This window comes from Penaeus monodon, chromosome 26, assembly GCF_015228065.2.
Source record: "Penaeus monodon isolate SGIC_2016 chromosome 26, NSTDA_Pmon_1, whole genome shotgun sequence".
NCBI lineage: Eukaryota > Metazoa > Arthropoda > Malacostraca > Decapoda > Penaeidae > Penaeus > Penaeus monodon.
Genome location: NC_051411.1, coordinates 1,211,760 through 1,227,935, shown reverse-complemented (window position 1 = coordinate 1,227,935; position 16,176 = coordinate 1,211,760). Strand labels below are relative to the sequence as shown.

General features: G+C 36.2%; 2 protein-coding genes across 3 annotated transcripts in view; one reads left to right on the top strand and one right to left on the bottom strand.

The window, feature by feature from the left end:
- The first annotated feature begins 704 nt into the window (after positions 1-704).
- LOC119589833 (engulfment and cell motility protein 1-like) lies at positions 705-12,555 on the top strand. 2 transcript variants are annotated; one of them, XM_037938417.1, is made up of 16 exons: positions 705-784; positions 2,939-3,093; positions 3,267-3,371; positions 3,586-3,747; positions 3,932-4,072; positions 4,191-4,352; positions 6,020-6,166; positions 6,674-6,838; positions 7,463-7,623; positions 8,920-9,025; positions 9,409-9,554; positions 9,688-9,861; positions 10,033-10,135; positions 10,419-10,597; positions 11,042-11,178; positions 11,399-12,555. In XM_037938417.1, the coding sequence occupies exons 2-16, from the start codon at positions 2,971-2,973 to the stop codon at positions 11,560-11,562; spliced, it is 2,175 nt and encodes a 724-aa protein (XP_037794345.1). In that variant the 5' UTR covers positions 705-784; positions 2,939-2,970; the 3' UTR covers positions 11,563-12,555. The 2 variants fall into 2 exon arrangements, with proteins under 2 accessions (XP_037794345.1, XP_037794346.1); XM_037938418.1 differs by lacking the exon at positions 705-784 and adding an exon at positions 874-984.
- Positions 12,556-14,414: 1,859 nt separating this feature from the next.
- Positions 14,415-16,176, bottom strand: part of LOC119589832 — a 6,845-nt gene continuing 5,083 nt past the window's right edge. The window contains 1 exon segment of the mRNA XM_037938415.1: positions 14,415-16,176. This exon segment is cut by the window's right edge and continues 131 nt beyond it. Coding sequence (XP_037794343.1) covers positions 15,717-16,176 — 460 coding nt within the window. The 3' untranslated portion in view covers positions 14,415-15,716.

Genomic DNA, 16,176 nt, shown 5'->3' with positions numbered 1-16,176 from the left:
CCACATCTTAAGCCAGGGGATGGAATGGTAGAAGTGACAGGCCAAGCTGTAAACACGCATCACTGCCTCCTACAAGAGAGCAAGTAATATAAGTTTCATGAAATACAAAAAAAAAGGAAAAAGAAAAAACACTTGCCTATTTTGAATGGTATTCTCAAACAGGAGTTTCTCACTAAATCAAACGGCAAGGCTATTAATTACAATAACGTACTGTCACTTCCTCGTTAATATCGTTGGAATGGGGAAAAAATGCTAATAATAGATGCAGAGGGAAGGAGGCACCTCTCCCTCGGTACGACAAAGTGAGAGTGAGTATATTTATTATTTTATTTTTCGAACAGGGAAGAAATTGACAACAGAAAAAGCAGGGACACACACACACACACAGGGGGGGGGGGAAAGAGAGTAAAAGGGAGAGAGAGAAAGAGAGAGAAAGAGAGAGAGAGAGAGAGAGAGAGAGAGAAGAGAGAGAGAGAGAGAGAGAGAGGAGAGAGAGAGAGAGAGAGAGAGAGAGAGAGAGGAGAGAGAGAGAGAGAGAGAGAGAGAGAGAGAGAGAGAGAGAGAGAGGAGAGAGAGAGAGAGAGAGGAGAGAGAGAGAGAGAGAGAGAGAGGAAGAAAGAGAGAGAACACAAGAGAGTCAAAAGAAAGAAACAGAACCAGGGAAAAGGCCGAAACACACTCCCGTTGACTCGAGCGGATCCCCATTTCCGCGTCGTCGGCCGCCGCCTCGGAGCGCAAGCGACCTCAAGCCACAGGAAGTATCAACAACCTCGGAGGCTCGACGGTAAACATTTCCTTATCTCTCTCGGTTCTAAGCCTCCTTTGGTGGGGTTTTATGGCTGGTTCGATATTTTCTTTCGCCTTTTTTCGCCGTAGTGTTTGTAGGTGTGGCAGAGATAAGCGTTGTAGTGTGCGGGGAGTTGTAGTAATGGAGGGAGATTGGTCAATTGAGGCCCAGCCCATCTAGAGAGAGAAAAAATAAGGGTAATTTTGCAATCGCGTATTTGCTCGGTAGTTTTTTTTCAGGTTCTGCTTGTTGTAGGTTCTCTTGTCAGGGCACTGTGGCTTTAGCATGGTTGGGAGTGATATTGTGTCAAGGTTAGATTGTACGAAGATAAATAAATGTCATAATTATACTGTAAAGTAGTTATTCTATCCTGTTGTGTGACGAGCAGTGAAAGGGTAATTTTGAAATATTGTTTATCTAGGGACGTTTTGTTTCCTGTTTTGAGGTAAAGCTGAGAGCCTTTTAACTCTTTTAAGACTTCCAAGGCCTTCATTCATTTCTTGATATCAGAGTATTGGTCAGTTGCTCTTGATTTGCCAAATTATTTTTGCTTTGGAGAGCCATCACACGCATAATGATATATGGGAATGAAAGATTAATGACTGTCATGGTAGTAAGTTTTGCTCAAATCACATATTATAGATATTCTAGAATTTTCTGCATCCTATTAAAGTTATCTGTTCCTTTCCTTACATCTAATTCTCTTTGTTTCCTGTCTTTTATTCCCCAGACATCCCTGTTGTTTCTGGTATTATTGAGTGAGTCCTCTCTCATGGCAAGAAAATTATGTACATTCAGGCTAGACGCTCTTCAAAAGAAATACCCATAAGACTGCACAGACAGGTCCCATTTCAGAAAATACAATTAGCATAAGTTTGTTCTCTTCTAAAGTCTTTCGTAGTTTCCCAGGCATGGCCAAGTGTCTGGATGTGAAGAGGTACTCAAACTCTCACCCGCTCTCTGTCTTCAGTGTTTGAAGATTGAGCTGGTGTCTCTCTCTCTAGTTTGGAGACCTTTGACCCTTTCTAGTCACTCATGATCTCTTGCAGTAACTCTTAATATTTTTTAATAGTTGCCTGTATTATTTGCCTTGCCAATATTGATTATTTTTATAAGGCAAAAGGTGTTTTCAAGAATAAAGTGACTTTATATGTGGTAACATAATACAGTGTCTAATGCCTAGTTTTACTAGAGCTCCAGTTGTGAAGGCACAGTGTGGAATTTTCACTCTACCCATAAGGTAGAGTGCATTGACCAACATGCGGGAGCATCCAATGCCGAGTCTGTCAGACACTCTCTCCTGCTGTGAATACACGGAGGATGTTTTTTTCTTCTTCTTTTCTTTTCTTTTCCTTTTCTTCTTTTTTTTTCTTTTCTTCATATTTTTTTTCTTTTCTTCTTTTTCTTTTCTTTTCTTTTCTTCTTTTTTTCTTCCTTTTTCTTTTCTTTTCTTTTTTCTTTCCTTTTCCTTCTTTCTTTCTTTCTTTCTTTTTTTTCTTGGTGGGGGTTGGAGGTTGGCAGCCCCCAGGAGAGGGGGTTACATTAGACAATGTAATGACTGATTTGGTACCATGATTACAACAGAGTTCAAGAATTCCAAACTGTGCACATGCAACCATAACTCCAGGATAAATAGTCAGTAGAGACTGCATTATGATAAATGTACCCACAGCCTTAAAAAAAAAAAAGGATTTGTCTAAAATAGGCATGCCTGTAAGTTTCATATGCTGCCATATAGTGTCATATATATAAGTGTGATAATGTGTCATATAGTGCCACAAAGGGAGATACTATTGAATGACAGATTATGCCATAGAGTGCCACAAAGGGACATGCCTGTAAGTCTCATACTGTGCCATATATTGCTACTGAGGGGATGAACGTATAACCATAGGGATTATATTTATCCAGTGATAAAGGATGGAAAACCTTGTATTTATTTCTTATGCTGTGAAAGAAAAATCAAGGAGCTGAGAAGGTATTCTTGAACACAATAAAAGATTGAGCCATAGTTTGGCAAATGTTGTGCTAACATTGTTTTTTCTTCTTTTTCTTATCTAATCTCTTTCTTGAATTTTTGTTGTAGAGAAAGACCTACTACTTGAATGCATATTTTACTTTCCCTTTCATCTTTCCCTTTTCTCCTCACAGTAGAGGGACGTAGTTTATGAAGGCAGACCACCATGGCACCGGCTCGCGATGCCAACGTGGTCAAGCTGGCCGTGGAACTGCGGCTTCCGGACATTAGGGCTCATCCTTACCTGGGGGAGTTCAGTCTTCAGCGGCAGCTTGTGGATTTCATTAAGGTAAGATAATATTTATAATCAGTTTGGTGCATATATTGGGACACCTTAGCTCAGGTTGGTGAATACATGATGATGCTACTTATTGATGTATGTGTTAGCAGTCTTCATTGTGTATCAAAACAAGTACATTTTTAATTAATGTGAATTAATTAGTTTTTTTGTTTGCATTTCAGGACCTCTGCACTTATTGGAAGATTGAAAATCCAGAGCACTTTGCCTTGCAGTATACAGAACCACCAACTCATTACGTCACCGAGAAGAACCGAAGCAGAATTAAAGTAAGGATTTCACAGCAAACCATTTCTTTTTGACATCTTTACATGGAAGGATCCTACAAACTCGCCATATATGAGAACACTGAAGATACTTGACTCACTCCCATTGATTTTCTTCTTTTTTCTTCTTCTTCTTTCTTTCTTCCATTCTTTCTTTCTTTCTTTCTTCTTTCTTTCTTTCTTTTTCTTTTCTTTTCACTCCTTTTATTTTTTTCAGGATGGAACTGTTCTGATGCTAATTTACTCTGCAAGCAAGACAGCTGATGATATTCTTTACAAGCTAAAGAAATGTGTGCTTGAGGAAAAGAGAGATGCACTCACAGTGCTTGTGAAGATGAGCTCAGACATCACCTTTGCACAAGAATTCATAGCCAAGCAAGTGAGTTTTTGCTTTTCAGAATTTTTAAGTCTTTGATCTAGGATAAAGTGCAGAAAAGAAAGATATATGTAGAGAAGTTTTAAAAGAATATATTATCTAAGTATTCATTATTATGTATGCAAGGTATTTTCCCATGAATAAAAGTTAGGCACAAACAAAAAGTACATATACATCTTCTTTCCAGGGTATCATCCTCTTAATAGCACACATGGAGAGCCCCAAGAATGAAGCCGTGCTCCTGCCGTTCATGCTGACCTCATTCCTAGAACTCATGGATCACGGAATCATGCCCTGGGACGACCTCCAGCCCCCCTTCATTGAAAAGGTCAGGACAGATGGTGTCATTAGTGTAGAACTTGACACGATTGTGTGTTTGTGTGGGTTTGTACATGTGTGCATGTATTTCCATATCCCAGTATCAAAACTTCTTTCTTGTTGTGCAGATGGTGTCCTTCATAAATGTGCAGGCGTCACCAGACACTCGCACCCTCTCAACGGCGCTGACCATCCTGGAGAATATCGTCCTGAATAGCCAGAGCAAGTATACTCTGGTGGAGAAGCAAATCACCATACCTCACCTTCTACAGCACATCTCAAACAGCAAGGTAAGTTCTCCACAAGCTTTTATAGTATGACTTTTTTGTCTGTCTGTGTTTCTGTGTGATTCTTCTCAACTGCTGACAATAATGGAAGTGTGTATGACAGAACTAATTATTTGTTTGTGCTTACATTTTGTTCTATTTGTTTCTTGTTTCCACTATGAGCATTTTTAATTATATTTATTTTTCATCTTTGTTTTTAAAGTTTAAAGGGTGTGGTAAAATAAAACAAATTTCTTGTATGATATTTGTAACTTGTGTTTGTGTTTATTTATTGCTATCATTTTTTAGAAATTGGTACAATCTATGTTTTTTTCATTGTCAATATTTGTTTACTTTTTTTCAGTTGATATTTGATACTTCAGGATTTTAGGTCAGTTTGAAAATAAAAAAATTGTCATTCAAATATAGGAATTTTTCTCCCATTAATGTATGTATGGGACTTGGGTTTACTCATTCTTGGCTGTATATCTTTGAGTAGATGCATGGAACTGGCCAGGTGGTTGTTTTATCTGTTTTGGATTTCTCTCCTAGCATTATCTTAGAATTGTTATTTTAATATGTGTACTGTTTCCCTATTCTTTCCTTTTTTCTATCTTTTTAGCCATTAAAAGTTAATCAAATGGGGCCTAAAATCCTGGTGGTTAGTGTGTGGATGATTTTGGATAGGTTCACTGGATTTTGCTCTCAGATGGCAATTGTGTTGTTTTTGTGGCTTTTGCTGAAATTGCTACAGAAGTCGAACTCCAGTATAGATGAGAACAATTGTATCACAGTTACAGATGTAATACTAAGTACATTGTGAATATGAATAAATTACCAAGATTAATAGTGGGTGTTTAGAAAAATTTATTCAAACACATGTTTCTGGATCCAAAGAAAAGGGTGACAGTAATTCAGAATAGGATGTTAGTAGTGTCCAAGATCTTTCTTCCAGGATGTTAACCCATTGTAATATCTTTAAGGTATTTTTTTCTTTTTCAACTTTTTACCCTTTACTGATTTACTTGCCATCAATGTGTGTATGTTTTTCAGGTTTTTGTTTTGTTACAAGTGGTAGAAAGGGTGTGTAATTTTTTTTTTTTTTTTTCTTTTTTAACTATCTATTAGATATTATTATATCCCTATAGATGTTACCCTATTCCGCTATGCTCTTGTAAACAGAAGGTATTATTAGAAGGCAAATTGGTTGTGCATTTGATTAGGCTGCCTTGTATTGCTTTGTTATTTTGAGTTTTTGATTCACTAACATAACCAGTTCTTTCACAGTGAAAGTTTCCATAGATTCAGTGGTAAGGGACTTCTACCCTATCCTTTGATATTACATAGGCATTTGTTTTAATTTTACCATTATTATGCATGTTGTTACATTTGTATGTATTCTTATTTTTGTAAGTATCAGATTTATATCTTCATGATTATAATTGATATCTTTTTGTGTATGTTATATAGTTTAGTTTGTTACATACTAATGATAACTTTTTTCATTATACAGTGTAAGGATTAGTTGCTTCATAGATCTGATGGATGGAACAATAAGCACAGTTCACTTGAATTTTGATGTAGATTGACCTCATGTTATATTATGTACACAAGAATGAAAAAAAGAAGAAAGTGTTGCAGGATTCAAAGAAGTTGTAAGACAGATTTTTTTTTTCTCTTTTGAACTCTAGAAAGTGGAAATCCAGCAGTCGGTGTTGGCCCTCATCAACGCCCTCTTCCAGAAGTCAGAGGCACAAAAGAGAAAGTATTGGGCAGCCACTCTTTCCAGCAGACAGTATAGGACCATTCTCACCAATAATGTACTCATACATACAGAAGTAAGTACTGACTTGCCCATCTACAGATTATGTACATGTCACCGACTTTGCTGTTTATATATACATATATACATTACCTTTTGCTTTCAGACTCAATACCAATGTAACTTGAATGCTTTCTTAGTATAATTTTCTTCACCATTCATTCTCACTGCATCATTTCCCTAACAAATAATGGGGAGGAGTTATTGTAAAGGAAACATAATTTTTCTGAACCAGAAGTTTGTTCATAGAAGCACCACATATGCATCTTTCATTTCATTAAAAAATTATGAAATGTTCTGATGTCTGCAGTTAATAGGATTTTTCTTCTGTGTCATTGGAGTACTTTCAATTTCAGCAGTAAATACTAATTAGAATTTTGGCAGATATAGCCACTTTTGTGGTCAGTGGATTAAACACCATATATTTTACAAACTGTAATGCAAGGCAGTCAGCAAGGGCATCTCATTCTCCTTCCTCCTTTTTCATCTCTCCTTTTCCCATCCTTCTCTTCCATATCTTCAGACTGGGGGCATTGGAGCAGACATGGCCCATCAGCTCTATGTCCTCCAGCAGTTGCTCCTCAACCAGTATGAAGAAAGGATGAACACCAGCATGGACCCCAGTGATCAAGATGCCACCGATAAGATCAAGGAACTTCGTCGCATTGCTTTTGAATCCGATGGAGAGGTGTGTTTTTAATTTTTTCATTTTATGATTCTATTTTGCTTGCTGGTGGTTCAGAGTACATTGGGAGCTAAAAGGCAAAGTATGGGGATGTGTATTGAATGCTGTTCAAAGCAGTGTGATTTTGAATCAGATGTACAGTGTACAGATGAAGGGAAAGGTAAGGGAAATCTGAATCATACTATGCTCTTTAATTCACAAAGGATAGCCTTGACAAGTTTTTCACCTGAAATAACTCTAATTACATTAGTATTTTCATTGCATGATCAAATGGGGATATTGACAATAGAATAGAGAGATGCAGTTATGCGAATATTATGGAAAAATATAAATAGAACTTATGCTGTAAACAAACAACAATTAAGACTGGAAAACTAAGCTTTGATAAACTGCATTTCACTTAATTTTTTTGGCATACTGACATTTATGCCAGATGAATCAGGATTAGGGTTAGGATTCCATTTTTAACTATGTAGGTTGTCTATGTGGTGTTTGACAAAATCTACATACTTCTAGACAATAGATGATGATTTATATTCAGGGCAAATACAAAGGAAAATTTTCATCTTTTGTTTTGAATTGTTTGACAAGAAACTCTGTCAATTCAAATGAATCTATTGCCAACAGTGCAGTAATAACGTCACCACCAGGAGGCCAGAGTACAAGAAGGAATACAAGAAGCTTGGTTTCCGCAACGACATCAATCCTGCGCAAGACTTTATGGAAACCCCTCCTGGCATGCTGGCTCTGGACAATATGATATTTTTTGCCAGGAATCACTCTGATCAGTGGGTATTGCAGATGGTTGCATTTTTCTTTTTTATTTATTTATTTATTTATTCCCCCCCCCCCCCCCCTTTTCTTGCTCTTCTATCCCTCCTTCTCCTCCTTTTCCTGCTTCTCCTGCTCTTTCTCTTTTTTTTGTTTATCTTCTTTTTCTTCTCCCTCTCTATCATCTCCTTCTCCTCCTTTCCCTTCTTCTAAGTATGTTTGTAGTTTGTTCTGTCTAGTGATGTTTGAAATTGAAAAAAACATAAACATTAGATTGAAGGCAGCAATTTTCAATAGAAAGCAATGAAAATATTGTATGTAAGTTTTAAAATGCTAACATATGTATGCAAAATTATTAAAAAGTTAGGTGATTAGAATAAAATAGCAACTTGGGGAATCAGAGTGCTGAAGGGTTCATTGTGAGTTCTCAGTTTTTGCTTGAGATTTTATGTACTATAGTAATTGATTCTTTGGTGACTGAATACTTGTGAAGTGAGCATGTGTAAACAATATTAACAAACTTACAGTGGACTGTGCATGTACAACCAATAAACTAAAAGGGTTAAAGATGTATCAAAGTAAATTTAAGCTGTTTTCTATGGTGGTGCTGGTTTAGGCATCACAAAGCGCCAGTGGAATACACGTCAACGTTGGCATCATAATTCCATTTTATTTTAGATGCTTCTGAGTGATCTCTGTATTCTGTTCTGGCTATGTTTTTTCGACTCTGTATATTGCCTTAGAAATTCTATAGCTCGACCCACTATCCCTCTTCACACCAATCATGTAAATCAGCTAGACTATGCCCCATCCTCTACCCTAAATGAGAAACTATCATTGGCAGAGTCTACCTCACAGTATCCCCCTCTGTGACCCTACCCTTGTCCTCCTTATCCCCCTGTCCTTTACTTCAGCCCTTACACCTCCTCCAGGGATGTGAGAGAGAGAGAGAGAGAGAGAGAGAGAGAGAGAGAGAGAGAGAGAGAGAGAGAGAGAGAGAGAGAGAGAGAGAATCTGTATTAGATTAAGAGACTCTCAGGATAACACATTCAAAGTTACTGCTTGCAGGCGATTGCCCCATACACGAGCATCCATCTTTTCAACCATCTGGAGCAAAACGGTTAAAGATATAATATTTTATGAAAGTATGTTTATTATTGTTATTATTATTTTCTTTTTCATCAAATATAAACTAAACAAACAAGTAACACCAAACATCGAGCTTGATATATCCCATATTAATATGTAACTTGCAGAAGAATAGTGAAAGACTGGAAAACCAGCATTATCTTTTCTTTCCCATTTTTTCACAGATATGCCAAGCTAGTGTTAGAGAATTGTTACCGAGCCGACTCCCATGAATGTCCTTTTGGACGAGCCAGCATTGAGCTCACAAAACTCCTCTGTGAGATCCTGAAGGTGAGCTGTTTATTATGTGGTATAGTTATAATTTTTTTAAATGTTAATTTTGTATCCTTTTATATCAGCATATGTACAAACCATTTTGTATGTCTTGATAAAGAGAATTATTAGAAAATATGTAAATTTAATCTGTATTGAAATTGGAATGTAAGACCTAAAATTACCACTTTTTTAGTTGAAAGCTAATTGATTGGCTTCATTCAAAAATCCAAATCAAATCAGTTTTATACTAGGTTAGAGCTAAATTTTTTTTATATAGGAATATAAATCAATAAGGATTTGAAATTAATCTGTTTTATAAAAGAATCTAAAACTGTTCGGTTTTGTACAAGAATCTGAATTTATATCTGTCTTGTATCAAAATCTACCCCGTTCTCCAGATTGGTGAGGTCCCAACGGAGCAAGGGCAGACTTTCCATCCCATGTTCTTCTCGCATGATCATGCCTTCGAGGAACTCTTCTCCATCTGCATTGTGTTACTAAACAAAACATGGAAAGAAATGAAGGCAACAACTGAAGACTTCAGGTAGAGATGTTTTTGTTTGGAAAGCAATTTACAAATGTGATTAGGAAGTAGAGAGGGGAGAAGGAGGTAGAAGAGAATTTAATTTTTTTATTTGTTTGCTTTTATTTTACTTTTTATTGTTTATTTATTACAGTAAAGTGCTGAGTGTTGTGCGTGACCAGATCACTCGCACCAACAATGAACTGCCTTCAACCCTGGACAAGTTCCGAGTCAAGATCAACAGCCTCACGTATGCGGAAATTGCTGAGCTTTGGCAGCAGGAGCGGATTAACAATGAAGAACAGGAGATGCAAGCTCCACCCATCAAGTATGCAAAATTGATCAGACTATACAAGGGGATTTGGATAAATAGAAAACAATAAGAAATAAAACTAGTAGATGATAATTGTGATTTCAGTGGACAAAGCTTTTTCAAAGGTTTGTTGCTAGTTTGTGGTTCAATTTATTAGTTTTGTAATTAGTCACTGGTCTTCCACAGGGAGTTGAGAAAGCAGCTTGAGCCAGAAATCCTTGAACTGATCCAGCAGCATCGCCTGAGGTTCCTAGTGGAAGGCACCAGGTTTAGATATGGCAGAGGCATGGTGAGTAAATCCTAATGGTTAATGCTGTCACTTTTATGAATATGCAGGAAAGATTTTAGATTTACTTTTTCTAGTTATTCCTCCACTCTCAACGTCCCTTTTCTCTATGTTCCTCCTCCTCCCCCTTCTCCAACACTTCCTTTTCTTCCTCCTCTTCCTCCTCCTCTTCTTCCTCTTCCTTCTTCTCTACTTCCTCTTCCTTATCAACTGCATCTTCCTCTTCATCATCTTCAGAAGGCTGGAATCACATATAATTATTTTTTTCTTCCCTTGTCCTTTGTAGCGAGCAAAGGACAAGTTCTGGTACTGCCGTCTATCGCCCAACCATAAGTTCTTCTACTACGACGACTGTGATGAGAAGACGGTGCCAAGCATAGATGAGCTGACCAAGAAAATCAGCATTGTGGATCTCAAGGGCATTGTGACAGGGAAGGAGTGCCCTCACATGAAGGATAGGACGGGGTGAGTGGTTGTATTTATTTTGGGTGCATTTATGGGTATGTGTGAGGATGTGCATGAGTGTTTATGCATGCATGTGTAATTGTATTGAATGTGTTTTGTGGGATGTAGGAGGGTTATATAAGGATAGGTGTTTCTGTGTATTTGTGTTGTATTTTTTGTGTCTGAAGAAGGAAGGAGTCATTGTCTGTGTTTGTGTGTGATTAGATGTTTTTGTATGTTTATGTGTTACAGGTTTCTTGGTACATGTATGTGTAAGTAGATGTGTTTATGGATTTGTATTTTGTGTGATTTAGGGAGAGAGTGAGTAAGTGAGGGAGAATGTGTTCGTTTCTATGTGTATCTGTCTGTCTATCTGTCTCTTCAGATTAGAAGGAAATAATGAGTTATATTTTTTATATATCACACTACAGAATTGTAAATTTTATGTTTCCAATTTTTTTGCAGAAAAAAGAGTTCTTCACAGTTAGCCTTCTCGCTTATTCTTGAGAGCAATAATGTCAATGAAACAAACAGCTTAGACTTTGTTGCTCCTGAGGAAACCATATACAATTACTGGATAGATGGAGTAAATGCCCTACTCCGTAAGTATTATATGCATCATTTTATTATTTTGTATATATATTATTATTCCAATTTATTTTTCCCCCTTTTTTTCAAGATTGTATTGAATTTATATTGTATTCAGAAATTCTAATATGCATTGTAAACACCTTGTCTGTTCTAGGAATTATTATTCTAATGTTGAGACTTTATTAGGTATTTAGAGAAAACAAAAATATTGAAGCGCTCTCCCTGTTACAGGTCAGAGAATGCCCAGTGTAGCGGCCAACAGGGACCTGGAAATGCTACTAAACATGGAGATCAAACTTCGCCTTCTTGATGCTGAGGGGGTCACTATACCACAGCAGGAGCCTCCCATTCCTCCTCCTCCTCCAAATTACAACTTCTGTTACCAGCTGAACTGAGGCAGGCTTGAGGTTAAAGCTACCATTGTAAAGGAGCATTGTTAAGTGATGAGGGTTGAGTGTCTTTTAGAATGTTTTTTGTCCTGTATGGTACTGGACACATCATCAGCACAAAGTCCCTCAGTAATATCAAGAGGACTCGATGTTTGTGATTTCCTCTGATCACCTGTAAGATATTTTTTTGTAAAATGGTGGTGAAGAACACAGCTCGGGGAATTTTTTTTTGTTTTATATTTTGATTTGAAGTTTTATCATACTGAAGTAACAATTGGACACACTCCCTTTTTAAGGACTGTTGTCACATCCACCTGTTGGCATGGTCAGGGTAGCATTATTATGGGATGTGTTCAGTCTTATATTCATAAAAGGTAGTTATATTATTGAGATGCTTTCCTGAAATTAACTTTTGAAAATTTGTCCCTTGTGACACTTATGGATTAAGTAAAATAAACAAAAGGAAAAAAAAAGGAAATTATTATAATTATATGGAGAATTACATTTTTGTCTTTGATAGTACAGAGATTACTGTTTTGCCATGTTTATTTGATTTTTTTTTCTTTCTTTTCTTCAAAAGACCAAGGTCATTCCACAGTATATTGTAATTTTGCACCAACATATACACATCAGCATGCAGAGATGTACATACATATATATACATATTTATACTGACTCATACAAACACTCACACACACACACACGCACACACACGCACACACACGCACACACACGCACACACACGCACACACACGCACACACACGCACACACACGCACACACACGCACACACACACACACACACACAGAATCACATAACCCATTTTTGTACTCAGAGATATTCCTCTTTGTACTCGTGGTCTTCAGCTGTAGTGGTGCATTGGTGCATGCTTTCCCTAGTCTAATAAAGTGCTATTATTGTTCCCACCTGGGTCACATATCATGCATCTAGTGTCATGAAGTCTAGTGTCAAGTAGTGCAATTAAGAATCATAAGGATAGTTTGTTATTTTTTCCCATCCTCCTCTTTTGTATTTTTTTTTTCTTTTTGTTGTTGTTCTTCTTCTTTTCTTGTCTTTTAGTTCCCTTTTTTTCTGTGCTTTGAACTGGTCATCTAGGTTTGTGTTGTGTGAATGTCAGTGCTTGTAAGTGTCTGGTTGCACGCCTCTGTATATGTGTGTGTGTGTGTGTGTGTGTGTGTGTGTGTGTGTGTGTGTGTGTGTGTGTTTGTGTGTGTGTAGAGTGCATGGGGGTGAGGAGAAGCAGTGAAGTAGATGAGAGAGAGAGAAGATGGGGGAAGAGAATGTGTGTGTGTACATTTTTAGTGCTTGAATGTGTTTTTGATTCATGCTTAGTGATTTGATCTGTGTTTGCTGTTGTAGTGTCAATTGTTTGTATATGTGTGTGAAAGTATGTGTAGTGTGACCATATTTATATGATAGAAATAGTTGTATTCATAAGAATTGAACAATTTCATATATATAAATCTATGTATTACTCTTTATGACATTTTGTTATCTTATAGTTTTATAATTATTATATTTATATGTATGTTATATATATATAGTATATATATATATATATTATATATATATTATATATATATATATATATATAATATATGTATATATATATATATATATATATATATATATATATATTATATATATATATATAATATATTATATATTTATATATATATATAATATATATATATATATATTATATATATGTTATATATTACTCTATATGTATATATATATCTATATTATATCTTTATATACATATATATGTACATATATATGTACATATACATATATATATATATATATATATATATATATATATATATATATATTATATGAATGTATGTATGTGTATATGTAAATGTATATACATTTATACACATATTTATATTATGTATACAAATGTTGACCCTGTGCCAAATCTACTTGTATTTATTAGTATAATTCTTAAGATTACTTGTGTGTGAACAATTAGTTGTTTAAGTTGAATCAGATCTTTCCATTATACATTGCATGTTCATTATGTGCAGTAATTATGTCTCATGTTTGTTAAAGTTTTTTTTTTTTTTTTTTTTTTTTTTTTGTCTAATTTCATATTATGGCTACTTTGTATGTTAATGAAAGTTTTTGATTTATGTGAATTGTGAATTTGTATATTGAATCTTTTATAAGCTCAGATTATTGAATAACGATTACTTGTATCAGTATTTTTTTGTTACTGAATAATAAAATCAACAATGCTTTAGTTATTAACTCACTTATACCCAATATTGATTGATTGTTTTTTTTGTTGTTGTTTTTACCCATAAGCCCTGTTTTAATTCTAAATATTCTAGTTTTTACAAATTAGGTGTGACATGAATGTCACGCAAGGCAAATACAGTAACATTTTTCAGAAATTCAGGAAACCATAAAAAATTGCAAACTAAGCATATTGATAAATTTGTATGCAAATTGTATATCCTTTAGTTTTAAAAATTGTAGATTTGAAAAAAAAAAAAAATCCTTCACTCAGTGTGAAAAGATATGAGCTTGTCACTTTGGGTTTCCAGAAAGTCTATGACATTTTCATTTTCATTTACTTGAAAATTCTTGTAGTATTTAACCTTTTTTCTTAGTACTTGGACAGTGGTCTCCAAATTTGCTGCTGGAGCAAAGCTGGAGATGGGATCAGACCACCAGTTCATTCTTTGAATGCCTAACACTTGTTCCACATATACATAATCCAGTTGCTCTAGGCTTTAGTGCATAGGAAACTGGTTATAGTAAAACCCATGAAACACAATATACAGAAGTTTCTATTTATCAGCAGTATAGGAGAATTTTAAAATAGATATTCTGTACACTTTATTTACAAAAGAAGGAAATATTCACAATTGTACAAATTTGTATTGGCCATTGCAACACTACACATTCAATATGAATATATCAGAGATTGTCATTGCAATGACCTGGTATCACGTAGATACAAGAAAAGGAAGATCATAATAAATAAAAATAAAGATGGTGTAAGTATCTGGAAGCCATAATCACTTAACTTATCACTGAGATTATCATATGAAGCCATCTTGCTTTGCATAGAAATGAGAGATGAAAATTCCAAGAACTTTCAATATCATATGAAATGGGATGGGATATATGTATGTGTGTGCGTATGTGTGTGTGTGTGGGGGGGTTATGTTTACTCTTCCACACATGTAGTAGTAGAGAAGAAAAAAAAAATCCACAATCAGTTGGGAAGAGAATGAAGAAAAGTCAGAAATCTTGTTGCTCCTAATCTAAATTTGTGACATAGCATTTATAACAAGTACAAGAGGGGTGTCCTTTGTTGCATACCTTCACAGATGAATGCCACACATCTCACAGGCATGGAAGAGAAGGGCTTATAATCATTACGTACATAAACCCTATATTCACAAACATAATCCAGAATGCAAGAATGAAAGCACCATATGATAAACTTCCAAAAAAGAAGTAAGGACGGATGGAAGGAGGCAACAACAAAGGATAAAATATTATACTTGTACTGAATAAAAATGAGCAATATCAGATTTCTTATTTTTCATGCGAACAAAACAACGAGGATGTCAACAGGGACACACATGATTGCATTAAGGGTCTTTTGATTTTACTACTTTTACAGGGTACAAGGAAGCAATCAAGCAAAATGACCCACATCCCTGCACTTCCTTTCATGGCTTTGTTCACTTGTTCAGCATAAATTCCCCTCATTATTTTATATGGAGTTAATGTATATCCCTAATGGTACAGTGTTATTGCATATTGAGGATTATAAACCATGTAACAGGGCTATCAAAGATATGGATATCAAAATTTGCATAATCACTTTCCCCAAGTAATTTTACTTTCGTTATGTATTAATTCATAAATATACTTTACTGCTACATACTATGTAGGCAAGTTAGAAAAATAACTTTTAAATTAATATATCAATATGAAATCAATGAAATCACAATAAACAGAGTATTAGCAAAATGTCTCTGGAAGAAGTGAACATATACACATAGTCAACCCTTTCTTTCCTCTGTTTCAGTACAAAATGGAATTTATACACACTGTTATGAGAAACATCAACTGAATGTTCCATTAGAAAAAAAAAGTATATATCACATGAATTAACTGATGGCATTGGCATCTTGCACAAAAATAGCAATACAGTCTCCATTGACCCCTGTTACAACTGCAGTATGGCCTCCGCTGAACTGGCCTCCTCCGTCTGCGTCCTCCAGCCCTCCCTGGGCAAGGATGACTGTCCCCGGCGGGAATCCGTCCATGGTCAGCCTCGGAGTGCTGGCCGAGGTGTTGGCCAAGAGGGCGGCCGTGTTGGTGCTGAGCGCCCTCTCCAGCCCAAGGTCTGAGCTCGCATGCATATTGAGAGCCCCGCTGGTGTCCTCCTCCTCGCCTTCCGCGCTGCCCTGAGAGGCGGCAATGCTAGCGCTTATGGTGGAAGCACTGGTGGTGATGGCACTGGCACTGGATACGCCCAGACTTGCGGCGCTGGAAGGGTTGCACAGGCTCTCGTCCATGGCAGCCACGAGGTTGGCCTGCTCGCCCACCAGCTCCTCCCCCAGCCCC

What these genes read in the sequence shown, in the direction of transcription:
- LOC119589833 (XM_037938417.1), top strand. Translation starts at nt 2,971, where the DNA reads ATGGCACCGGCTCGCGATGCCAACGTGGTCAAGCTGGCCGTGGAACTG. An exon ending in AAGAATTCATAGCCAAGCAA is followed by an intron (nt 3,748 to 3,931) that starts GTGAGTTTTTGC and finishes TCTTCTTTCCAG; the next exon opens with GGTATCATCCTCTTAATAGC. An exon ending in ATGTACTCATACATACAGAA is followed by an intron (nt 6,167 to 6,673) that starts GTAAGTACTGAC and finishes CCATATCTTCAG; the next exon opens with ACTGGGGGCATTGGAGCAGA.